Source organism: Anabrus simplex, chromosome 14 (assembly GCF_040414725.1).
Source record: "Anabrus simplex isolate iqAnaSimp1 chromosome 14, ASM4041472v1, whole genome shotgun sequence".
Taxonomy (NCBI): domain Eukaryota; kingdom Metazoa; phylum Arthropoda; class Insecta; order Orthoptera; family Tettigoniidae; genus Anabrus; species Anabrus simplex.
The window spans coordinates 80,720,346-80,747,045 of NC_090278.1; the positions used below are offsets into that span (position 1 = coordinate 80,720,346).

Below are 26,700 nucleotides of genomic sequence, written 5' to 3' on the forward strand. Positions count from 1 at the left end.
ATAAAATTGTAAACAGAAAATATGACAGTGAAGTGGTCATTATCATGTACATGTAAGTATTGCCGAAGAAAATGAGAAGGAAAAAAATGAAAGCTGTGCATGCAACAACCCTCACCCCTTTCTCCTACTCCTCAGGCAAACTGACTACCTCTGGTTCGCAGAGCGAGTACTTTCTCCATTTCAGAAGGCCAAGAGCCAAGGCCACCTCCGTGTCAAAGAGCTTAATACTGTCTTAACGGGAGTTATCACTGAAATATTTGATTTCTGGACGAATAAAACAGAAGGACGAATAAAACAGTGTTTCTGTTTTATTCGTAAACATATAGTCCATTCCTTCCTCTATCAGATAATGGTTTTAATTAAGACCCTCCGTCATTTTTAAAGCCCTTAGAGGCCGCTTAAAAGGAGATTGCTATATATTTGAATGCCTACGAAACGCCGGGAAGCAGAGCAATATGTTATGATCTTGTGGCTCAGGGCAGAATAAAAAGCCGTAATCAAGCGAAAATGAGAAAAAATCAGAAGTGGCAGAAAATATCCAAAGAAGGAACAATTAGGAAGTCTGACTGGGAGACATATGATGCAGGGCAGTTCTGAAAATGAGTAGATATTCTTTTAGTTTTCCCTCGCTTTTGCAGTTTTTCAATCTTTTCTCTGCAAAATTACTCCTTCTTATCAGAATTCTTTTTAACTCCGTGAGATTGTTCTCAAAGGTACAAGTATTTAAATTTGTAATGGGTTTTAAAAATAATTTAAATTGTAATATGAATTCTGATATTCAATGTTGGAGTAATATTGGTTTTTTAATTTAGAAAGAAAATTTTAAACATTTCTGGATAGAATAGTATTCATCTAATATTGAAACCCATTACTATTTATACATACAAAAAATGTCAACAAAATTTCAGCTTGAGAGACTAAATCTGTTATGTAAGGCACTTTTTTACGGGACGACTTTTTAATTGATAATAATGTTATTGTTTTTACGTCTCACTAATTACTTTTGAGGATTTTCGGAGATGCCGAGGTGCCGGAATGTTGCCTCGCAGGAGTGTTTTTTACGTGGTAGTAAATCTACCGACACGAGGCTGACGTATTTGAGCTACTTCAAATACCACCGGACTGAGCCAGGATCGAACCTGAGAAGTTGAGGTCAGAAGGCCAGCGCCTCTACCGTCTGAGCCACTCAGCCAGGCTGGACTACTTTTTAAGTACAAAACATTGAAATAACATTTGAGCTAATACAGCTACACACCTCTAATCTGGTAAAATATGTGTTTATTTATACCTAAATACAACAAATAAATTTGTTAAAAATCGGATAAAACCTACAGAAGTTTCAAAATTCAGTCCTAAATCCCCTTAAATGGATTCTTTAAAAGGTTTACTTAGTTTCGCAACGTGAAATTCTCTTCTAGAGAGTCGAGTTAAGGCCATCTTTACACCACGTGAAATGATTTCATATTTACGAAGAGTAAAAGCCGCCAGGTAAAAAATGTCATAGTTTAATACATGTGTGGGCATTAGGAAGAGCATTCGGTCATAAAACTACGCCATACTTACATGTGCGACGCCGATCGCATACGATAAAGACAGAAAACTTTTACGAAGCTACGTTGGATAAATAATTTCGTGTGGCTATTTCTAGCCGAGTGCAGCCCTTGTAAGACAGACCCTCCGATGAAGGTGGGCGGAATCTGCCATTTGTAGGTAACTGCGTGTTATGTGTGGTGTGTGAGTTCCAGGGATGTTGGGGACAGCACAAACACCCAGCCCCCGGGCCATTGGAATTAAGGTTAAAATCCCCGACCCGGCCGGGAATCGAACCCGGGACCCTCTGAACAGAGAGCCAGTACGCTGACCATTCAGCCAACGAGTCGGACTACGTTGAATGATATACGGGGCTAAAGACAAGGCTACGAGAACACAGTAACGTTAAACGTCTAGGACATATTACTATTAAATACACTTTCACAAGGCACATTGAATACAGAACAGTGGCTGCGATAAAGACTGCAATAGAGATTCGCAATCCCAAATACCTTTCGAAAAGAACAACAATGTCATTATTCAAGCTGAAAGTTTCACCAGTAGCATAGTAAGCATCTGAGATATTTTTTAAATCTGAAAACTTTAGACATAACTAAAGTCAGATCTCAGTATCTCAAAGTTTTCATAAAATCGACTTGTATACCCGTTAGTAAACTGGCCAGGAAAGAGGCAGAAACCTATTTTGTAGGCCCAGAACCTGTATGCAGGATTTTCTATGGACAAGCCCGACACTGCATGGGAAAATGGGTACAATAAAAACAAATGGAGAACTGGAAAAATACTCCAGGATGCAGGCTTGCAAAGGAACTGATAAAAGTACCAAACAAGAAGCATACTAAAGAACTGTTGAATCTCAGCAGATAAAATATAAGATGGGTAGTAGGACTGTTGACAGGACACTTCCATCTGAAAAAACACCTACATAGAATTGGAGTAATAAGACACAGCATATGTAGGAAATGCAACGAAGCAGAGGAATCAGCAGAACACATACTTTTCGAATGTGAGGCGCTGGGTAGAATCAGACTCTCCACTCTAGGACTACCAGGTGAAGAGAGGAAAAAATCCAAGACGACCCAATAAGAACAACCTGCAGCTTTGTGAAGGAAACAGGCATATCTAGGTGGGAATAAAAGAAAAACATAGTAGCAAAAGGTTTTAGAGGTCAACGCTAATTAGGAACTAATATTTAGAGGTCCCATTAAGATAAGAAGAAGAAGGTACCACTTAGTAGGAATATCTTCCTTCTTAGAAGACCTGATGACAACTTGTAATTTGACATCCACCACAGCTACAAAAAAAAGGTTCCTGGACTAACTACTCCAGAACTCTGCAGAAACAGTCGCAGAATTCTTTGATACTCTCGCCATGAACAGCTCCTCAGCCGACTGTAAGGACTTCCTCTAATCCAGACGGCTGAAAATCAAACTCACATAAGCCGGGCTGAGTGGATCAGACGGTTGAGGCGCTGGCCTTCTGAGCCCAACTTGGCGTTTTCGATCCTGGCTCAGTCCGGTGGTATTCGAAGATGCTCGAATTCGTCAGCCTCGTAAAAGAACTCCTGCGGGACTAAATTCCGGCACCTCGGCGTCTACGAAAATCGTAAAAGTAATTAGTTGACGTATATCCAATGACATTATTATCGTTACTGTTGTTACTACTATTAATGAGAGTCACCTCCGTATCGTACAGTCTCGTGCGAATTAATCGGAACAATGGATTTTTTTCATCATTTTCCCAGTGGTTGGTGACAGTGTGCTACAGTAACTTATTCTCAGTTCCCGCGCTTTCTATATGTTATTTCCATTGTTATCCAGCGTTGTTTAATTTGTGTAGCAATTGTTGTGGATAAAAAGTGGTATTTATTTCGAAGTTAGTCACTTCTATGACACAAAGAGCGTCAGCTACTAAATTAGGTGTCGGTGTGGGCACTATACATAGAGTTATTCACCGGTCCAAAGAAACTGGATCAATTTCACCGAAGAAAACGGGGAACTGTGACAGGAAAAAGAACGACGCCAACTAATGACCGTTTTCTCCTCAGGAGAAGTAAATTAAACCCTAGGCTGACTGGTGTTAACTTGGCATGTGAATTGAGGGAAGGGGGAGTGAATCTGCACGTTCCTAATGTTCGCCATAGACTTCTGTTGGCTCGAAACAAAGCCTGCAAATCTGAAAAGAAACATCTTCTAACAGGAGAAACGCACAAGAAACGTCTTTTGTAGGCACGTAGTCATCAGGGCTGGACAATGGAACACTGGAAGGCAATTCTTTTCTCTGATGAGAGGTGTTTTTTTTTGCTTTACGTCACATCGACACAGATAGGTATTGTGGCGACGACGGGATAGGAAAAGGCTAAGAGTAGGAAGGAAGCGGCCGTGGCCTTAAATAAGGTACAGCCGCAGCATTTGCCTGGTGCGAAAATGGGAAACCACGGAAAACCATCTTCAGGGCTGCCGAGAGTAGGGTTCGAACCCACTATCTCCCGGATGGAAGCTCACAGCTGCACGCCCTAACCGCACGGCCAACTCGCCCAGTGCAGGGGAAATCTGACCAGTACATCCAAATACTGCAAATAATAATTGTTCTTGAGCTGTAGACGAGGTTTCCAGAGGGTGACGGAATTTTTCAGCACCATACTTCGAAGAAAGTGAAAACATTTTTAGCGAAAACAATATTCGTATTTTAGAGTGGCCAAGGAACTTTCCTGACATAAATCCCACAGAAAACTTGTGAACTATTTGCAAAAGGAGACTAGCAAAACTGCTGTGCGGTTTCATTTTGATGAACTGTAAAATTAGTGCTCAAAGCTTATGGAATCAATGCCATATAGTGTGAAGGAACTTATAAAGCACAAAGGAGGACATATTAGCTAACAGAAGGTGTTCAAGGTATGACTTATGTAAAGAAATGAAAAATGAAAATATGTACTTTATTGCCGCTTTATTGATTAATTCGCACGGGACTGTACATAGAAGAATAATTTAGTTCGTGAACATTGAACAAACACTTAGGTGAAGGGTGATCTAGCTCTCCGTCGGAGTTTTCGTAGGTTCAAGTTCCATTGACATAGGGGTAGGTTATCAATACGATCATATGAACTTAAATTTTCCCCCTACCAAAACAAACACAAAAACCTGATTAGAATTACGGTATTCTCAGCTCATTCCTCGGCTTTCTTGACCAAGTCCTACATCTTTTATATCACACAACTCCTCTGCTGACCTCACTAAAATGAATGAATCCTTCCGTAGCCCTCAGTTTCAGACTGAAATCCAGGATTCGAACTCGACGCCACAGAATGAGCTCCATATACATTACCTTTGACAATATGAAAATTTATCGTTAAATCCCTCGCATGGAGTCGCAAATATTGGACCTACTTTTTCTTACCGCTCTTATACAAACATGGGGAAGATAGCGTTGAAGAAAAGAAAGTTAGAAGAAAAACGCAGTTTACTTTCACTGTCTAAGGTCAGTGTTGCTACTCTCTCAGTTCTTGTAGGCCAACTGCCAAAGACTTCCGAGAAGTAATTTCGCACATGTAGAAGAGCTTAGTTCAGATTGACGCTTTGGCGATAGCGGTACTTCTCCTTCCATTCTAGAAGGCCAAGTGTCAAACTCATATATATTCTTTAAGAGAGGTTTTATATAGTTTCCTTTTTTCTATAGCAGAAGGCCTCGACCCTAGAGAAACAGCCACATCCACGTCATACTGTGACCGTAGTTAAAGGAAAAGTTGTACACACATTCACTGTTTAACTTCTCTGTTCCAGAAGGCCACGAATCAAGCCCACCTATATGTCAAATAAATAGCTATATATTTGTCAATGTAGTTTGAATAGATTGGTTTAGTTTCACTTCTTAAATCTATTCTAGAAGACCGGAAGTCAAAGCCATGTCTACGTCATATACAGAGCAACATCTAAACGTTTCAATGTTGAAAAAATTCCTTAGCAAAGTATAAAAAAAAACGTAATATAAACCAATTTCCTCAATTGTGCCGAAAGTTGAAGGTTTCAAATTGTGAGTCTTGAATAGCTCTATCAAACAAAAACAAAAATTTTGAAAATCACATCCGACCTACATGCATTTCAGGAAAGACAGCCTAAAATAGCTCGTTTCTTTACTCGTTTCCTTTTTGATTCAAATCCTGGCCAAATTAACTTACTTACATAATTCTTCCTGTAATGTGTTCCTTGGTTCAATACCCTCAGACGATTTCGTTTTCTGAAAAATTTTCACACTGAATGTAGTTATAAGGGGTTAAATGAAACTCTGCATTGACTCAGATTAGCACTAGTACTGGTGCTTAGGTGAAACAATGCCTTGGCTCACATAAGTGCTCTTAGTGGTAGAAAAAGGCGAAGTGCTAATCTAATCGACGGCATAACGATGATTAAGAAAGGGATTGTAATTTTTAGGAATAAATAAAAAATATATTATCATACATTATTATATTTTATTTACCTCAAATTCGTAGCTCATGTATCTAACACGTTTTCAACACTGAGTTGCTTGCCTGAAGGGCTAGAACTGAAATTAAAAAAAAAAAAAGAATCTTTCTATGGTTTCACTGTTCAACTCTTCTATTCTAGAACCTCAAGATCCAAGCCTACATACTTTTAAAAATATAGTTTGAAAAAAATATTCATTCGGTAACTTCTTCGCCAGAAGGCCAAGAGTTAATACCGCTTGTACGCAATATTAAGAGCAATAATAGTTTTGAATGTTATCTGAAGAAAACTCTATTATGTTTCACTGTTTAACTTCTCTATTCTAGAAGGCCAAGAACCAAAGAGAGCGATATATTCTTTCACTCAGTATGAAAGAAACCTTTACTTAGTTTCACTGTTTAGTTACAGCCTTTCTACTCTTCTGTTATGGAAGGCTAAATTCCAAAGCCAATTTTTCGTGGAATACAGAGCAATGTATTAAAAAACAAACGTAGTTTGAAGAATTTTTAAATATTTCACTGTTTAACATTTCTAATTTAGAAGGCCGATGGCCAATTTCTCTCCTCTGTATTTTAAATGTAATTTGAAGGAAGTCTTTATGCAGTTTCTTGGTGTAAATTTTTCCAGAAGGCCAAGACTCAAAATCATTTCTACGTCACATACAGAGCTATATACTTTTTAATGCACTTTCAAGAAAGTCTTAGTACTGTCTCACTGCTTAATTCGTGTATTGCACAAGGACAAGAATCAAAGCTATGAAAATACTGATACCTTTTTAATTGAAGAAGGGGCTTGTACACCTACATTACTTAACTCTTTTAGACTACGAAGCCAATAGCCAAAGACACGGCTACATTATAATTTTTAAGTGCAGTCTGAAGGCAGCATTTATTCAGTTTGAGTATTTAATGTCAGCCGTCGTACCGTACTCTTCTAGTCTAGAAGACCAAGAGCTATGCCATCTCTGCCTGTTTGAAGAGAAAATATCCACAGCTTCAGTGTTTAACTACAGTATTACTAATCTCCCTCTGTCTCTCTTTTCCACTGCTGAACCTTGTTATGGATAGACTTTGATTTAAAGTTTTGTTCGCTTCCGCTGTATAAAACCAAATGCCGAAAATGTGCCAATTTAAGAAATGTAGAATCAAAATCATTTCTATATCACAAATGAGAAGCTTTTTTCTTAAGTGAGTTTTAAATTAGTGATTCGAATACACCCGACTGATGTTTTAAGGAAAATTCTCACTTTTTATTATAGAACATTTCAGTGTCTTTTCAGTAACTTAAACAATTCACGTTATTATTTTCTGTTTTATGATTGATTACGAGCCCACATTAATTTGGAAGGTTACCACTCACTAAAAACTCAAGTACTGTATTATAGCAATCACAGCATGACCAGTCCTTATAAATGTAACGAAGGATGTTATTCGTAGTATCATTGGTGCTGTAATAAAACTTTCTGGCTCAGAAAGGAGAACAATGTCAATGCCAAACACCTTATTGCTAACCTAATCTATAACCTCTCTGGGGCTGTGAATTTGACAACAACCTGGCGAGTTGGCCGTACGGTCAGGGTCGCGCAGCTGTGAGCTTGCATCCGGGAGATAGTGGGTTCGAACCCCACTGTCGGCAGCCCTGAAAATGGTTTTCGTGGTTTCCTATTTTCACAACAGGACCCTAGGTTAGTCTGGCTTTACTTCCACTTCTGTCAAACTCTCCACTCTCACGTTTCCTATACGATTTTTCTTGGTCATCTCCTGGTCAATTCATACTCTTGGAGGAATTAGTTTACGAGGCATAAGAAGTCTTTCATGGCCTTTCCCGGTTCTTGTTATGGTTCTATTTTGAGGGGAATGGAATGCTTCAATCTGTTAATACAGATCATTTTATCATTCTCTTGTTGTTCTGCCTTAAAGAGGGCGGGGGGGGGGGGAGGCTACACCTCTGAACACTAAAAATGGGGTATGTTAAACATTTGTTTCCCCAGCTATGGAAATGAATGGATACTTAGTATAACAAACACAAAATTCCTTAATAATATGCCTACATATTTAGAAATCATATAAAACTATGCCATTATATATAATTAATTATTCAAAACGGCGATATATAATGGCCACTGTCTTTTCCTTTCATTGATCATTTCCAAACACATGAATAATTTTCTATGATTTTTTTATTATGATTAGTAATGTTATTTTTTTACAACATATACTAGAATCACTGAAGTCCATCAAGTATAAATAAAAGTTTTTCGTGCAGTTATCTTCGAGTAGGACTAGTCAATTTTTCATTAATTTTCGTTTGAATTTTTTTTAACTTAACCAATGAAGCTAGTTCAATAATTCTAGTATATCTTCAACATAAATTTCATCTTGATATCTTAAAAACTTAGAGTTATCAGCGAAACGGTTCTCCAAAACAAAAGTTACAGGAAGCGAGCAACAAACTTATCGATAAAGGGCTTCCTTGTGTGCAGGGATTCACGTTTCTTGGTCATAACTCCGGAAGTATTGGAGATTCTAACAAAACTTTTGAACTGTTATGAAGAGAAAAGTTCAATTTTTAGTGAAAAATATTGAAAAATTGCATTTTTGGTCGATCAAAGGTGTTGGTCCCCCTTTAACCTTTCCTAGAAGCCTCATTAGAACGCTGTCTTGGTTTTCTTTGTAGGTTTTCATAAAGCTTTTTTAATGATCTTACCTGATTTCTCAAAAACAAAGACCAAGAAAAGAAACGCATTTTAATATATTAAAAAATAATCACCAAAATGTACCCATTTTAATTGGCATTGTACTCTTTCTTTTCAGCGCCATATATCCTTCAGTGTTATAAAGAAGATCCGGAGGTTAATCAATGTCTTACCAGGGCATCCAACCTCTTCACGAGATACCTAAGGCGGGGAATCCCAGAACTTGGTTATCCAGAGGTGGAGCCAATTCTCATAGACGAGATTCCTATAGCCCTTGGAGATGGACCAGACGCCTACAGAGCATACATCAGTAAAATTGAGGCGTTCGGAGTGTCGAACCTCACCGTCGTGGGAGTAAGGTAAGAACTGCAGACTCGTTAAAAATCTAAATGTTTTTCAAACACTGTTGGTAGAGTCAGGCAGGAAGGAAATAATTATTTGAAAACAATAATGAATAAAAACCCCCATTCATGGACTTCAAATCCAAGGTGTTGAAAATGGTACTGCTATTTCACGGCCTTCTACAATGTAATGCTGTTCCATGGTCCTCTGATATACACTGGATCATGGCCTCCTGAGTACAGATATAAAAAAAAACAGAACAGTTATATCAATCAGGTCCATGTTCTTTAGTAATATTATTCTGGATCATGGCATTCTGAGTTCGTATTAGGCAATCAATCAATCAATACCGATCTGCATTTAGGGCAGTCGCCCAGGCGGCAGATTCCCTATCTGTTGCTTTCCTAGCCTTTTCCTAAATGATTTCAGAGAAATTGGAAATTTATTGAACGTCTCCCTTGGTAAGTTATTCCAATCCCTAACTCCCCTTCCTATAAAAGAATATTTGCCCCAATTTGTCCTCTTGAATTCCAACTTCATTTTCATATTGTGATCTTTCCTACTTTTATAAACGCCACTCAAACTTATTCGTCTACCAATGTCACTCCACGCCATCTCTCCGGTGACAGCTCGGAACATACCAGTTAGTCGAGCAGCTCTTCTTCTTTCTCTCAATTCTTCCCAACCCAAACTTTGCAACATTTTTGTAACGCTAGTCTTTTGTCGGAAATCACCCAGAACCAATCGAGCTGCTTTTCTTTGGAATTTTTCCAGTTCTTGAATCAGGTAATCCTGGTGAGGGTCCCATACACAGGAACCATACTCTAGTTGGGGTCTTACCAGAGACTTATATGCCCTCTCCTTTACATCCTTACTACAACCCCTAAACACCCTCATAACCATGTGCAGAGATCTGTACCCTTTATTTACAATCCCATTTATGTGATTACCCCAATGAAGATCTTTCTTTATATTAACACCTAGATACTTACAATGATCCCTAAAAGGAACCTTCACCCCATCACCGCACTAATTAAAGTGAGAGGACTTTTCCTATTTGTGAATCTCACAACCGAGTAGTAGGGCTGAAACCTCATAGGCTTGTTACAAAGAAACGTAGTTTAAAAACAATAATCTGTTGGCCGAATTCAACAATATTTCGTCTTCCTAATTCCCTTTTTTAAAATGATTATTCCTTGAAGTTTTCACCTAGAATAAACGAGATAGATTAGGAATTAACACAAAGAAGCGGTTACAAGCATCAAACTAGATTTATGTGTGAACCTCAGCAAACCAAATGAACAGGATGAAGAGGTGGGAACTGGTAGGGGCAGCGTGATTGAGTGGGAGGCGCGGAGTAAGCCCTTTCTGTCCGCCCACACTCTGAGCGCTTGAGAACATTCTTCATTTGGTCTGAAACTTTATTTTGTATGGGGAAAGACGGCTGAACTCCATAAAATGCACAGTCACGTTGAATAATATTCAATTATGTAATAATCTGTATTTCTTTCTTTTCTCTTTTTAACAAGTTGCTTTACGTCGCACCGACACAGATAGCCCTTACGCCGACGATGGGATAGGAAAGGGCTAGTTGTGCGAAGCTGGCAGATGTGGTCATAATTAAGGTAAAACCCCGACATTAGTCTGGTGTGAAGATGGGAAACCACGGAAAACAATGTTCATGGCTGCTGACTGTGGGATTTGAACCCACCATCTTCCGAACGCATCCTAAGCGCATGGCCAACTCGCTCGGTCAAAAGACGACTAAGTAACTCCCTAAAGAACAGCAGAATTATTGAAAGTGTGGTCTGAAGTGTCTAACATTATAACGGTGCATTATTGCAGACGTGATTGAAATGTGAATGGACGTCTTCAGCCTTTAAACATTCAGTGACCTCGCTGACGGTACAGAGTGGGTGGAAGTGAGACATGTACTGTTTCTTCGTCAACACTTTCACCGGAACTGACCATGACTTTGTGAGAAAAGCTACGCAGTTAGCGTTGCAGGAGCAACTTTCTAATTTTTGTACTCGTTACTGAAAGGATATTCAGGCATGCTGGATGTAAACTGTACACAGTGGAATGGCAAGGCCCGAGGTATTGAAAATTTAACACCAACTTGCCATTAGGAATCTGAAATCCGAAGGAGGTTTCTTGTTCAAATATCAGGCAGTCAGAAAGGTGTATTGTGGCTTGCAGCCCATGAAACGGTTCAGAAATGTATTCCCTTAATCGCCAAAAATTCAGCTTGTTGCGTAATTTGTTTTCTTTGTTTTTCGAATTGTTCCTCTATGGATTGCGTGTTAACAACCAATCTCATGTTTTGGTGCCTGTGTCTTGTTCGTTTGCCGGTTTGACGTTCTGCTAGTATCTATTGAGCCCATCGATCAGCGGTTTCTTCCACTCCTCTGATAAAGTGCCTCTCTTCTTGGTTCTGTCTCCACCATAAAACCCCGATAGCTTTTCACCATCCTTCAGAAGCTAATCATGTCATCGATGTTATCCTCCGTAATGCCCACCTCCCTCAGATCTTTCTCACTCTTTTGTAACCATCTCACCTTGGATGCCTTTGGTTTTAGAAAATTCCAGATATTTTCTTTGTGAGTTGGTCATTATCCATACGGAAGTTGTGCTCATAAAGCAGCAATATTCTCTTTCCAACTGTTGTTATCAGTTCCATCTTGCTGTACACTTCTTTATTGGATTTTAGTCGAACCTGCCCGTCAACCGATCTGTTGCCCAAGAACTTCCGTGGTAATCTGCGTTCTCTTTTAAGTAAGGTAGTTGATTGACTAGTCCTTTTCTATTCATACAAGGGTCTCCAAAACCTATAATCCTTCTGATCTAACAACAGTGTAATGTCTTAATTTGGCTCCGAAACTTAGCATCTTCTTATTATAGATGCTTTTAGTCAATGTTCAGACATTATTAGTTCCCATTTTCCCATGTTATGTAATTTTTTACGGATAATTAAGCTTGAAATTACAACGCACTCCAAGTGCTTGCCTTTGATATGCTATGGATTTACGGCATGACGCTCGAGTTTCTCCCTACTTTGCTACGACCAAGACGTAAACTAAATTCAACCAACTCTTGTATGCTTTCGGAAGACATCATTGGTTATCTCTCCACCAATCTTCATCTCCTTGCTTCTTTATATCTCAGTAATACTCGGTCAGTGCCCTTCCTAGAAATACCTGTCCACCGAACAACCATATACGCCTACCATCGATCATTCTAGGAGCCGTTGACCTTCGATGTTAGGTCCCTTTAAACAACAAGCATCATCTTAATCATCATCATCATCATCATCATCATCATCATCATCATCATAATTATTATTATTATTATTATTATTATTATTATTATTATTATTATTATTATTATTATTATTATTATTATTCACTATCACCGCTTCGGGGTGGTGGAATGCTCTCCCCAAGACATAAGGATACTGCATCAAAAAGTATATTTAAAATCTCTTACTAGCTGTTCCTCGTAAGTGCTTCCAGCAAGGTACATGTATGATAGAATGAGTGATTGTGTGTGAAAATGATGTTGTGAGATTATTGTACAGTTTTAAAAAATATTGGGCTAATATGATTATTTAAATTAAATTTAGTTCTCGGGTAGTAGTAAATTACTTTAAATCTGTAACTTGCATGCTGTATCTAGATTAAGTTCATTTCATCACTTAATGTGTTTTAAAAAATCATATTTAACAGCGTATATCAATAAATTCTTCATGTTAAAGATACCAGTATCTACCAAATAGAAGTAAGCATAGTAATAATTGCGCTAATTAATTTTTGATCTACTGTTGCAAGAATTAGTTTAATTTTATTTAATACTTTATCTATTAGTATTTTTACTTTCGCATTTCTTGAGCTTTTGAACTGAAGTTAATTTTTTTTTTCAAATCTGTATTATGTAGGCAGTTCCATTTTTGTGTATATAAATTTGTGCATCAAGTGACTATGATTTCTCCCTCTGTTTCATGTTTTATGCTATTATATTGTATAACATTTTACACGAGCTGTTTATGGTGTAATTGTAATGTTTAAAAAGCTTCTATTATAATTTTTGTGAAATTGGAGGCATATGTGAAAGACGTCTCTAGACGAATAAGTTGAGTGCGTGATCTCCTGATTTCATGCCATATGCATGGCCTCCTGCGTGTTCTTGCACTATTTCTCAGCCACCTGAGTAACGTTAGAAGTTAGCGTGCAGAAGCAGCCCACACTACTGCACTCACTATGTTGGAGTGCCTATATGTATTTGTTTATCTTCTAGGTCAGACCTGGACACACACCAGTTCCAGCTGAGTTTCTTCGTTCCTAAGATCTCAGTCAGAGCGAAATACCGTAGCTCCGGCGTGCTGATCATGGTACGCGCCTCAGGAGGTGGAGATTACTGGGGCGAGTACGGTGAGTAGAAAACCTGAACCAAACTTAAACATCGGGTATTTTAATGTTGGAAACATTTCTTACCAGACAAAGTAGGGGTCCCCATACTACGGGTGAGGAAAGCAACGGGAAACTACCTCACTCCTCATTTCCCTAGTACGCCTCTTCAGTGATGCCTAGTCCATCTATGACAGCTGATGGCGGAGCTATTGAGGATCCAACCAGCCTTAGGGCTGATGACTGAACATACACATACCATACTACGGAAAGAATAAAAGTAAGCAACTTCCACAATTGTACCGAAATTTTAATGGCTAAAGAGCCCGAAAAGTTTTTAAATTGTGAGTGTTGGATACTTCTATCAAACTTCAAACAAAAATTCGGAAATCACTTCCGTCCTAAGTGCAGTCCCGAAAAAAAAGCCAGCCTAAAATCACTCGTTTCTTTACCCGTTTTCTTTTTTATTCAAATCCTAGACAAATTAACTTATTTACATAATTCTTTCTATGATGTGTTCCTTGGAACTTTATGATTTTGAAAATGTCCACACCGAATTTAGTTATAAGAGCTTAAGTGAAACTTTGCATTGACTCACATTAGCGCTCGTAGTGGTGTCTAAGTCAAACAATGCATTGACTCACATTAGCGCTTGTAGTGGTGCTTAAGTGAAACAATGCATTGACTGACATTAGCGCTCGTAGTGGTGCTTAAGAATGCATTGACTCACTTCAGAGCTCGTAGTGGTGCTTAGGTGAAACAATGCATTGACTCGCATTAGCGCTCGTAGTGGTGCTTAAGTGAAACAATGCATTGACTCACATTAGCGCTCGTAGTGGTGCTTAGGCGAAACAATGCATTGGCTCACATTAGCGCTCGTAGTGGTGCTTAAGTGAAACAATGCATTGACTCACATTAGCGCTCGTAGTGGTGCTTAAGTGAAACAATGCATTGACTCACTTTAGCGCTCGTAGTGGTGTCTAAGTCAAACAATGCATTGGCTCACATTAGCACTCGTAGTGGTGCTTAAGTGAAACAATGCATTGACTGACATTAGTGCTCGTAGTGGTGCTTAAGTGAAACAATGCATTGACTCACATTTGCGCTCGTAGTGGTGCTTAAGTGAAACAATGTATTGACTGATATTAGCGCTCGTAGTGGTGCTTAAGTGAAACTCTGCATTGACTGACATTATCGCTCGTAGTGGTGCTTAAGTGAAACAATGCATTGACTCACATTAGCGCTCGTAATGGTGCTTAAGTGAAACTCTGCATAGACTCACATTTGCGCTCGTAGTGGTGCTTAAGTGAAACAATGCATTGACTGACATTATCGCTCGTAGTGGTGCTTAAGTGAAACAATGCATTGACTGACATTAGCGCTCGTAGTGGTGCTTAAGTGAAACTCTGCATTGACTCACATTATCGCTCGTAGTGGTGCTTAAGTGAAACTCTGCATTGACTCACTTTAGCGCTCGTAGTGGTGCTTAAATGAAACAATGCATTGACTCACTTTAGCGCTCGTAGTGGTGCTTAAGTGAAACAATGCATTGACTCACATTAGCGCTCGTAGTGGTGTCTAAGTCAAACAATGCATTGACTCACATTAGCGCTCGTAGTGGTGCTTAAGTGAAACAATGCATTGACTCACATTGGCGCTCGTAGTGGTGCTTAAGTGAAACAATGCATTGACTCACATTAGCGCTCGTAGTGGTGCTTAAGTGAAACAATGCATTGACTGACATTAGCGCTCGTACTGGTGCTTAAGAATGCATTGACTCACTTTAGCGCTCGTAGTGGTGCTTAGGTGAAACAATGCATTGACTCGCATTAGCGCTCGTAGTGGTGCTTAAGTGAAACAATGCATTGACTCACATTAGCGCTCGTAGTGGTGCTTAGGCGAAACAATGCATTGGCTCACATTAGCGCTCGTAGTGGTGCTTAAGTGAAACAATGCATTGACTCACATTAGCGCTCGTAGTAGTGCTTAAGTGAAACTCTGCATTGGCTCACATTAGCGCTCGTAGTGGTGCTTAAGTGAAACTCTGCATTGACTCACATTAGCGCTCGTAGTGGTGTTTAAGTGAAACTCTGTATTGGCTCACATTAGCGCTCGTAGTGGTGCTTAAGTGAAACAATGCATTGACTCACATTAGCACTCATAGTGGTAGAAAAAGTCAAACTGCTCATTTAATCGACCGGATAACGATGATTAAGGAAAGGATTGTAATATTTAGGAATAAATAAAGATTATATTATCATGCTTTATGATATTTTATTTACCTAAAATTCGTAGATCATTTCTCTAGGATGTCTTCAACATTGAGTTGCTTGCCTAAAGGATTTTTTTTTTACACCTTATATCCACTGGCTGGTATCCCTGCTCTTGTAAATGTGTTTGAACACTCGTTTTGTCAATCTTCTGTTATCCATCCTTATTAAGTGACCAAAAAATGTAATTCTCCTCTTCCTGATTGTGTCTGACATCCTTTCATTTTTTTCATCCTTGTATAGATTTTTATTCCTCTTATGTCTAAACTTATTCTCCATATAGACAGAATAACACCTACGATATCCCCTGTCTGTCGTAAGAGGCGACTAAAAGAGACCCTAGGGCTCTCATGTTGGGAGCGTGGGTTGGCGACAAAGGGGCCCTTGGCTGAGACCGTCTATCCTCCATTTTCGAAGTGTCAGATCTATTCCATTTTTTTCTCTCTGATTAGTGTTATATAGAGGATGGTTGTTTAGTTGTACTTCCTCTTAAAACAATAATCACCACCAACGCCTTCCTCCGTTTTCAATGATCCCCGGGCTTTCCTCGATGTCTTCTTTTCCTTTTTCTCTAACTGGTTTTCATGAGAACATGTATTCTGTGCCATATTTAAACTCCGTTCAAGCATCTTTTTACCGTCATGAGATACGTCCGTAAGTACAATGTCGCAATAGTCTAGAACAGGTAAGATTAAGAATTTTATCAGTTGTATTTTAAAATGTTTTGTAAGTATAGTAGAGAAGCGTTTAGAGGAAAAAGGGATTTCTGAACTTTACGGCATTAAGAAACAAGTAGATGTGGAAAATTGAGGTACATATGATTGAAAAAAGTACTGCGCACGTGAAAGCAATCACTCCATGCTCATTCATGGAAATGACATTAAAATTTCAGAGAATGAATTGCTTGAAGTGTCATAGAGCAAAACGCAGCTGTAGAGTAAGCTATCACAGAAGACCTTGAAAACTTAAAGAAGCGTTTCTTGAGGACGTCGAAAGATGACACCACAAAAAATTACACAGTTGTTGAAGTTAGCCCCGCAATTTTTTTTGTACTGCCTCTTACAAACCTAGAAGTAAAGTTAAATGGGACGTCCTGAAGTGGTGTTGCCTTGGTTACAACTCGGAATTTCTTGATCAGTTTCCTAGAGCGGGGAGTATTTTTGAAAATATCGCGGAAACGATTGATTTTAGGACTCTAAAATGTTGTTTCCAGAGTCCCTAAGGAACTAACCGAGGATAGCTTCTCTCAGCGAGTAGCGTAACACAAGCTTTGTCTGGTCCTTCTACAACAACTTTGATATTTTGCCTATTTTATGGATTATTCTGTGTTTTCCCTCTTACAACATGAAGTTAAAATTTGAATTCGACACTATAACTACCCCTATTACCCGCCCGAACGAACAAACAAACAAGCAATGTTGATTTATATGTATATAATTATTTATTTATGTGTCTATTTATTTATTTCAGAGGGAGTGCGCGCCAAGGTGTATTTCCGAGCGGAGCCTCAAGATTTCGAGTCAAGACGGTACCTGTTAGTGGATGACGTCAAGATGGACTTCAGTGTCAAAGATATTCGTATGGGAGTGGAGAATATTCATAACGGGAACACTGTACTACGTAAGTCTTTGATGGTATTCAGTAGGGCTCATAATTGAAACAACAACAACAACAACAACAACAACAACAACAACAACAACAACAACAACTACTACTACTACTACTACTACTACTACTACTACTACTACTACTACTACTACTACTACTACTACTACTACTACTACTACTACTACTACTACTACTACTACTACTACTACTACTACTACTACTACTACTACTACTACTACTACTACTACTACTACTACTACTACTACTACTACTACTACTACTACTACTACTACTACTACTACTACTACTACTACTACTACTACTACTACTACTACTACTACTACTACTACTACTACTACTACTACTACTACTACTACTACTACTACTACTACTACTACTACTACTACTACTACTACTACTACTACTACTACTACTACTACTACTCGGCGGTGACTCCGTCTCTCAGGGCAGGAGATTTGTATCGGAGGAGATGCTCGGAGAAGGTGAGGGTGTTGGTGGCCATGACCTGTACTAGGAACTGTCCCGTCATTCGCCTTAGTGCAGGAGAATGGAAAACCACGGAAAACCATTCTCAAGGTGGCCAGCGGTTGGAACCAGCCCCTCTCCGTCTCCGGAATACAGAGGCGTAGAACCACGGTAGAACCGAGGCTACTCCTCCTCTGCTGGGTTGGCCGGTCAGAGTGCAGAACTGTCCGACCACGGACCAGCCGTGACCACTTGTGGTCCGAGACCCACAGTGCATCCGCCGATCGCGCCTAGAAAAACCGCTCTGTAATATTGTTTTCTAGTCTAGAGCCATGGGTATAACTATAAGGCATTTCTGGAAGCCTTTTTTTGCAGTCCTCAAGCGTTGCATTCTTTGTCTGTCCAACTATCTTCTCTCTTCTGTCCAGCCACTGTTCTGCTTTTCCTTATCGTGGAAGCCATTTAAGTTGTTGATCACTGAACAACCGGATTTTGATCGGTTAGAGATGTCCTCCTGATTCAGTCCCATGCTCTTGAGGTTTAACCATACATCCGAGACGTTAGGCCTGTTGTCCAACACATTAAAAATTTGCTTCGATAGTCGGCTTGCATCCATCCTGAACAGAACTTCAGTTGTCGCTTCCATATTGACCCCATCAGCCTTTCATTATCGCTGTATAGTTCTTCTTCTTTCGGAGTCTATAACTTACTGTCCAACTGTTATCTTAAGACCCATTATTTTCCGAAAAGTGTTAAGTATTTTTCTGTAACACCACATTTAAAAAGTTTCTATTATCTTTCTTTCCGAGTTATCGTTCTTTTTTGTTCCACTTCCATAGAATGCCACACTCCAGAAGAAAGTGTTCAAAAACATACTTCTAATTCCTATATCACTGTTCAAAGTGAGCAAATTTCTTTTCAGAACAAAGACATTCTTTGCATGTGCTAGTCTGCATTTTATGTCCTCCTTACTTCTGCCATCGTTAGTTATTTTACTACCCAAGTAAAATTATTAATCTACTTTATTTAAGACTTGGTTTTCTAATCTAATATTTCCTAATTCGGTTTTCTAATCTAATATTTCCTAATTCGGTTTTCTAATATCAGACGTAAAATCACAATTGCTTCACGGGTTCCTACATTTCTTCTTCTGAAGCCGAATTGATGCTTGCATACCTGTTTAGAGCATTTCAGGATCGGCGAGGAAAGCTACAGGAAACTAGCTCACTACAAGCATAGCTAGTACGCCTCTTCAGTGATGTTGAGGCTTTCTGTGAAGGCTGATGGCGGAGCTATCAACGATCAAACCAGCCTTAATAATAATAATAATAATAATAATAATAATAATAATAATAATAATAATAATAATAATAATAATAATGTTATTTGCTTTACGTCCCACTAACTACTTTTACGGTTTTGGGAGACGCCGATGTGCCGGAATTTAGTCCCGCAGGAGTTCTTTTAAGTGCCAGTTTATCTACCGACATGAGGCTGACGTGTTTGAGCACCTTCAAATACCACCGGACTGAGCCAGGATCAAACCTGTCAAGTTGCGGTCAGAAGGCCAGCGCCTCAACCGTCTGAGCCACTCAGCCCGGCCAACCAGCCTTCAGGGTGAACTCAATATGGATAGATAGGTTGTAAACAGGTCGAATTCACGTGCGTTATTATACTTCGCGGCATGCAATAGTCCTCAAAGTGCGGGGCGCTGAGAGTGATAAAGGCGGGCGCCGGCTTTGATTGAAATATTTATATTTCATATTCTGTAACAAATACTGCTATCCTCAGATTCTCACATCCATGAACCTAGGCAGGAAGCTCCTCCACTGCCATACAAGACTAATAAACTCGTACGTTTGCTGTCATATTTCATAAGAACTTACCGGTAGATCCTGCCAGTACGTATTCTGAGAAAAGGTGCGAGTAACTTTCCCCCCACACAGCGCCCTTTCATCCCCCACCCGCTGCGGTATCACCTTACCAAACATTTATCAACCACTACCGAAAATAATCCGCTTGACAGTGTGACCGCCACTTCCAAACAAGAATAGATTTTTCTATTTCTGCCATTGTCGACTCGATTTCAGCCAGGCCTTTGCAGTCAGTTCAAAGACATTGAATGAACAGGTGAATTCTGGTGCTTGCTTAGTGGAAGTTGTTAGCCCGATTTACAGTAAATTGATGCAGTACAAGTATCGCCATACACACGGATAAGTGACGTATTAGCAGTGGTAAAATGAACCCCCATGGAAGTGATTTATCGATAGCTTGCTCCTCTTCGAAAATATTCAGTCGTAGTAAAAAACAAGATTCGAATTTAATCAATTGTTCTTCCGCTTCCGCTCCCACCAGCAACATTAATTCTACAAAGAGGAGCGAAGTGCGAAAATATCAAGATTATATGTTATTAGGCTTTACTAGCATTATTTTCAATAATATACTGAGGCAGATACTATAGATCTCGTGGTCCGTTTTGTACGAAGTAGCCTATGAGAAGTGCTATGAAAGGAGACAAGAATTGGCAGGGGGGCTAGATATTTCATGTTTCAGAAGGGGGGCTCGACCGAAAATGTTTGAGAACCCCTGGCAGCATGCACTGGTTAAAGCATACTACTACAGCCAATAGTTCGTGTGTACTTGTGCCTACAGTGTAGGTAAAACGGCGCACACTCATGTAGGCCTACTAGTCAATAACGTGTTCTTGGACTGGCACCTACAGTGTAGGCAACACGGTGTACATCTCTGTGCTACAGTCAACAAGTTCGTGGACTGGCGCCTGTAGTGTAGGCCACACGGTGTACACCCATGTGCTACAGTCAGTATGTTCGTTGACTGGCGCAAACTCAGTTCAAGAATCACGTCGTCTTTTCACTGTATTTTTCGCTTCCTTTTTCTCGTCGTGATGATCCGGGCAATTTCGACTTGATAACCTCAAACGTTTCGCTAGAGGATTTGCCTAATCTTTGGCAGAACTTTAAATTTGCCCGTTGCTCAAATTACGACATTCTGTTTCGCCCGTGACATTCAGTGCACCACAGCGACTCTACACGGCCAGTCTACGAACTTAATGCTCGACTACGTAATAAGCAGTCCTTCGTGGTCCATGAATCCTTTAAGGGCTATTTGAGAAACGTCTTTGCAATTATACCTGCCAACTTTACAAAAACCCAATATAAGGAGATTTTGGTATGAAAATCACTAAAAATCAGGAAATACAATTGATCAAAACTGCTTATTCTACATTTCTTGTGCAATGCAGGAGTACTATGGTATATGTTATAGCACTTATTGCCTCCAAGTCCGGCTGTTGCTATACGAGACTAAAAGGCTAAAAATTACACATCTCCCTTCCCTCACAGGAAGTATGTGAGTGAGATGATCGGTGTGAATTAGTGAATTCACATGTGTGAATTAGTCATGAACCTGGATGCCATTACTTAGTAAATGCATAGGTAAATACACTGCACGCGATTATGCGAAGCGCAATGCTATTTTTATCAAGTACTAAATTAAGATTCGCCAGAATTGTCTCCAAACTGCTCCTAAAATCTCTAGAAAAGTCACTAGTCGTTATTTTTGAAATTCTGTCACTAAAGTACTAAAATATACTCCAAACCCCACTAGACTAATGTGAACGAACACGGACATAGCACACGAGAACGAGATATGTACAATCGATATACGCGTCGCGATATACAGGTTTCAATAAACATTGCACATTCGTGCGCATTTCTCGTATTAATAAACCGCCCAATGAGCGAAAGACTTCTGCCACTGGCGTTCAATGCTGAAATGGCAGTATTTGAAAAAAGTGTTTGAAGTTCACCAAAAAATAACCGAAAATCGGGAGAAATAATAGAATAACCAGAAGGCGGGAAAAACTGTCGAAAATCGGGAGTCGCCCGCCTAAACCGAGAAAGTTGGCAAGTATGTACTATGTTTACTGGAAGGTATGGTCTTTTTGCAGATGTTGACAAAGAATTTTGGGATGGCCACTCTGGCTCCAGTTAGTAATACTAACAGTTATTTGCATTTCGTCGCGGTGATACTTCTGTTTGCAGTAATTTGTCGCCCTGTCAACTTTTCCAGATTAGAACTATGACATTTTGTTGTTATCTGCTCTATTTAGATAGAGCAGATATTTCTGAAGATATATGGAAGTTTGTGAAAAATATGACGATCGTGAACTTCTCCATTATTATTCCTCGTAAAGTAAAACACGTGAAACATAAATTATATTTTACACCATGTTATTATGCATAGTTTTTCAATTAAGCTTATATTACTGGAGAAATGTGAAATTTTCTGTTTAAATCCCCTTTAGTACCAGTGTATACTGATCAAATAATTTATAGTCTATTGCTCAATTCGGCTTTTATTGAACTTAAATACCAAATCCAGAGAATTCTGTTAAGCTGTTTTCCCGTGATGACATAACAAACGAACACACAAACATCAAAAAATACAAACAAACGAACAGACAAACATAAAATCACACCAGCATACAAACAAATAGAAAAATACACAACCAAACAGAGAGGCAAACATACAAATGAACAGGCAGACAGAAAAAGTGACAGACAGACACAAAAAGCAAACAAAGAGACAAACAAACGGACATACTCATGCTAAAATACAAAACACGTCTATACCCAGTGTTATGCTCAGTGGAATACCAGTAACATTTAGCGATCATGTAAAGAACCTTGGAGTAGTATTCGATAAATATTTCAGTTGGTCGGAACATGTCACAAAAATTTGTCAAAGAGTATTCTACTCATTACATTCTATAAAAAGGATGAGGGACTTCCTTCCAAGAAACACAAGAACATTATTAGTACAGAGTTTAATATTTCCAATATTTGACTACGGAGATGTAGTTTATAATAGTATGAGCAAAACACTTTCTTGTCGACTACAGCGAGCCTACAATGCTTGTGCCCGATTCGTATTAAATATCCCAATCCAAACTCATATTAGCCCTTTCCTCTCTCAGCTGTCGTGGCTAAGATTGACTGAACGACGTAAATACCACGCTGTTTCCCTTCTCCACAATATTCTGCAAACCAACAAACCGGACTATCTTAGAACAGACTTTAAATACCTCTCCCCTTCCGATAGAGCTCCCTCAAGGTCATCCACACGTTCCCTCTTGTCCATTCCCATTCACCACAGTAACTCGTACAACAACTCATTCATAGCTGCTATCGTCCGACTCGTTGGCTGAATGGTCAACGTACTGGCCTTCGGTTCCGAGGGTCCCGGGTTCGATTCCCGGCCGGGTCGGGGATTTTAACCTTAATTGGTTAATTCCAATGGCCTGGGGGCTGGGTGTTTGTGCTGTCCCCAACATCCCAGCAACTCACACACCACACATAACACTATCCTCCACCACATTAACACGCAGTTACCTACAAATGGCAGATGCCGCCCACCCTCATCAGAGGGTCTGCCTTACAAGGGCTGCACTCGGCTAGAAATAGCCACACGAAATTAATTATTATACCTGCTACCATACGTTCCTGGAACTCAATCCCAGCTGAAATTAGAGGCATAGGCAATCCGAAGTTATTTAAAAGGAAATGTTTAATGTGGTACACAAATATGTAAAAAGTAGATTTTACTAACGTAAGAATTTAATAATTAGCTCTTAATTATTAATAAGGATACAAAATGATAGAGGTTAAGTAAATTAATTTTAGTGATTTTTAGAAATATATGTAAAAATGATTTTATGTACCGTACATTATTCTGTAAATTGTATAAAGCTGTTGTATAATATGGTTTGGCATAATAGCAGGCTTCATAGGCTGAGCCCCGCCATATAAGAAAGGCAATAAACTAAACTAAACTACTAACAGAAATACCAACAAGCAAACAGACAAAAAACAAACAGAGCGACAAAGATAAACAAACAGAGATACAGACAAACAAAAAACAAACAGACAGACAAACTGATAAACGTGCAAACATACTGTACAAACAAACAGAGCGACAAAGATAAACAAACAGAGATACAAACAAACAAAAAACAAACAGACAGACAAACTGATAAACGTGCAAACATACTGTACAAACAAACAGAGCGACAAAGATAAACAAACAGAGATACAGACAAACAAAAAACAAACAGACAGACAAACTGATGAACGTGCAAACATACTGTACAAACAAACAGAAAAAAGCAATCATTACAACAAAGAAGCAAACAGAAAAGCAAAGCAGACATAAAATCAAGCAATTAAACAAACAAAAACAGAAAATCAGACAGAAAGCGGACAATCAATCATATAAACTAGCAGACATACAAACACTCAAAAATACAGACATACTAAAAACAAACAATCAATGAAACAGAAGGACAAAACAACCAAACGAATAAATATAAGACAAGGAGACAAGAATTGAAATGAACTTATTTTCGATAATTCGACACCTAACTTGAGACGAAGATGAAGTATGAGATAGAAATCTGAACATGAAGAGACAAATTTGTTTTATTGATCCCGATATTGACTGATGTTTGTTTCGTATGTTGTTGCAGAGGCAGCCCTTAACTTGTTCATCAACACGAACGCCCAAGACTTGCTCAAGGAGATGAAACCAGACATCAAGAGAAAGCTGCTACGTGTCATGAGAACATTTATGGACAATATCTTCTCAAGAATACCTTACGACATGTGGATGGTGGAATGATGACCTCGGGAGTGTCAGTGACTCGGTATCTTCACCTACTTAAAATTACACTCATCGTCCGCATCGAAACCAGCGTTACCAGACCGAGAAACAAACATGTCTCTTAGCTCATTAATGCCCGGAGATAATCAACCGTTTTCATATATGTTCACTGGAACACAGCTGAGTGAAACTGAATTTTTTTCTTTTTTAATACAGTGAAAAACTATTTTCCCTTTAACATGAAAGACCAGTGTCGAATCTCGACGAGGTTAGAGCTGATTTCCACCTGGTTCTTAGGAATACTTTGAGGTCCACTCATGATAACAACTGAGGAGCTATCTGAGAGTGAAGTAGTGGCCTTGGTCTATATCTTCAAAAATAACGCCCGAGAGGATTCATGTAATCTGCAGGCCTTCAAAATGAGCAGTGGTCGCTTGGTAGGCCAAGGTACATTAGAGCATTAGCGCCATGGGGGTACAAATAATTTAAAGAAAATGACAACTTTCATTGGCCATGAATTGGAAGATTTTCTGTTTATGAATTTACCAATTAATTTTACCTCTTTAACGATACATTTTAATGTTAATCGTAGGTATAAATATTCAAACATCCTTGTTGGAACGTAATTTAAAGCAAACGAAGAGATGACACATTGCAAAACTCAGCTTTATAAAGTATTTGAACTAAGTACTTCCCCTGTTAAGTTTAAAAATAAAAGTGACCACATTTTTTTCCAGTATGTAATTAATTCGGCATGCATGGGTTAAATCGAGTATTCTTTGTTTCAAGCTATAATACCTGCTGTAAATTTTATTTAAAGGGTGGATAAAAATATCGTCAAAATGTCGGTATAAAATGTACTTTTTTCTGGAATTCGTAATGAAATATATAATTATCTCCACTATTTCAAAATACAGGCGTGTAAATGTCCTTGTATGCCAATATCTATCATATTTTCGTTGCTCATTTTCAGTGTATTTTTCAGCGTAATTCAAAAACTATTGAAGATATGTGCTTCAAATGTTCTATACCGGTGCATTTTATTTATATGAACAATATGATCTGTGCTCATTTCTTTCAGTTAAGTAAATAATCTTTGAAGAATGATCAGTGATGCAAATCGATTTTAAAAAGTTGACATGAAAGGTAACGATTAAGAAACATTGTTTCATGCTGTAAAACAAAATTTAAGGACTTAATTTTCTACTGTTTTTAGAGTACAAAGTCTGGTATCATATCACATCCACATTTCCTGTCTCTGTTAATTCTCGAGAATGTCTCGAATTATTGTTTTAAATATTCTTCATCCTCTTGAATCTCTCTTCATTATTGAGATTTATCTCATATTTATTCTTTCTTAGTTTGTTATTAAAAGCTTTAATTTATATGTAAGTTGTTACGAATGTGAACACAATGTTTGTTGTATTAACATTGTTATTTCCTTTTATTAAGTTAAGTTCTCATATGTTGTTAATTTTAAATCTTAAAATGCAATAAATGATATTTTTAAGTGTTTACTATTTTATTTATAGTCAGCAAACATTACAGTGGTGGCCTTAATATGCAAAATATAGAAATAGAAGAATTAATCGAACTTGAAGATGAAGTAAAAAAAAACGAGTCTGACGTCGTGATAACACTGGGAATGCAATCATCGGAGTGTCATGCCTGTCCGCCATACAGTTATGCCAGAGGGGTTGCCAGCAACTTTCTCACAAATATCGCTTTCTTGTGCCTTGATATCGAAAACATTTTCTCAGTGCTCGTGCCAATAGAAGGCAATTGTATCAAGACAATATGGTAGCTTAGGTACCTTATATTTTGCCCTATTCAACACCGTAGCTTAACGTTTTAAAAATGAATATTGGAATTAAAATGTCCAATTTTTATGCCTGAATTTAAATATTTGTGGTAAAGGCGGGTGATAAAAATAGTTATCTACGAAACAGGCATGTAAAGTGATCTTTTACAAGACGAGTGAGATGTTTGCAGAATTTCGAAACAAGTAACGAAAAATTATCACTTTAGTGGCTCCTGTGTACAATATTTTATTTCATACCATGGTGAATTTACTTATTTTAAGTTACATGAATTTAATTAGAAATCATTTTAATTTTCATGCTATTTGGTGTGGATTACTGTAGTCACGTCCTAGTTCGTGGCCTGAGTGGCCTAGTAAGTGGTTGCTATGGAATGGGAGTGGGTAT

The 26,700-nt window shown here is 38.6% G+C and overlaps 1 protein-coding gene across 1 annotated transcript in view; it reads left to right on the forward strand.

The window, feature by feature from the left end:
* Window positions 1-25,996, forward strand: part of LOC136885220 (protein takeout) — a 47,158-nt gene extending 21,162 nt beyond the window's left edge. Inside the window, exons 2-5 of the mRNA XM_067157661.2 lie at window positions 8,822-9,062; window positions 13,339-13,472; window positions 17,189-17,338; window positions 24,360-25,996. Of these exons, the coding sequence (XP_067013762.2) occupies window positions 8,822-9,062; window positions 13,339-13,472; window positions 17,189-17,338; window positions 24,360-24,511 (677 nt within the window). The 3' untranslated portion in view covers window positions 24,512-25,996. The remainder of the gene's footprint in view (window positions 1-8,821; window positions 9,063-13,338; window positions 13,473-17,188; window positions 17,339-24,359) is intronic.
* The last annotated feature ends 704 nt before the right edge of the window (window positions 25,997-26,700 follow it).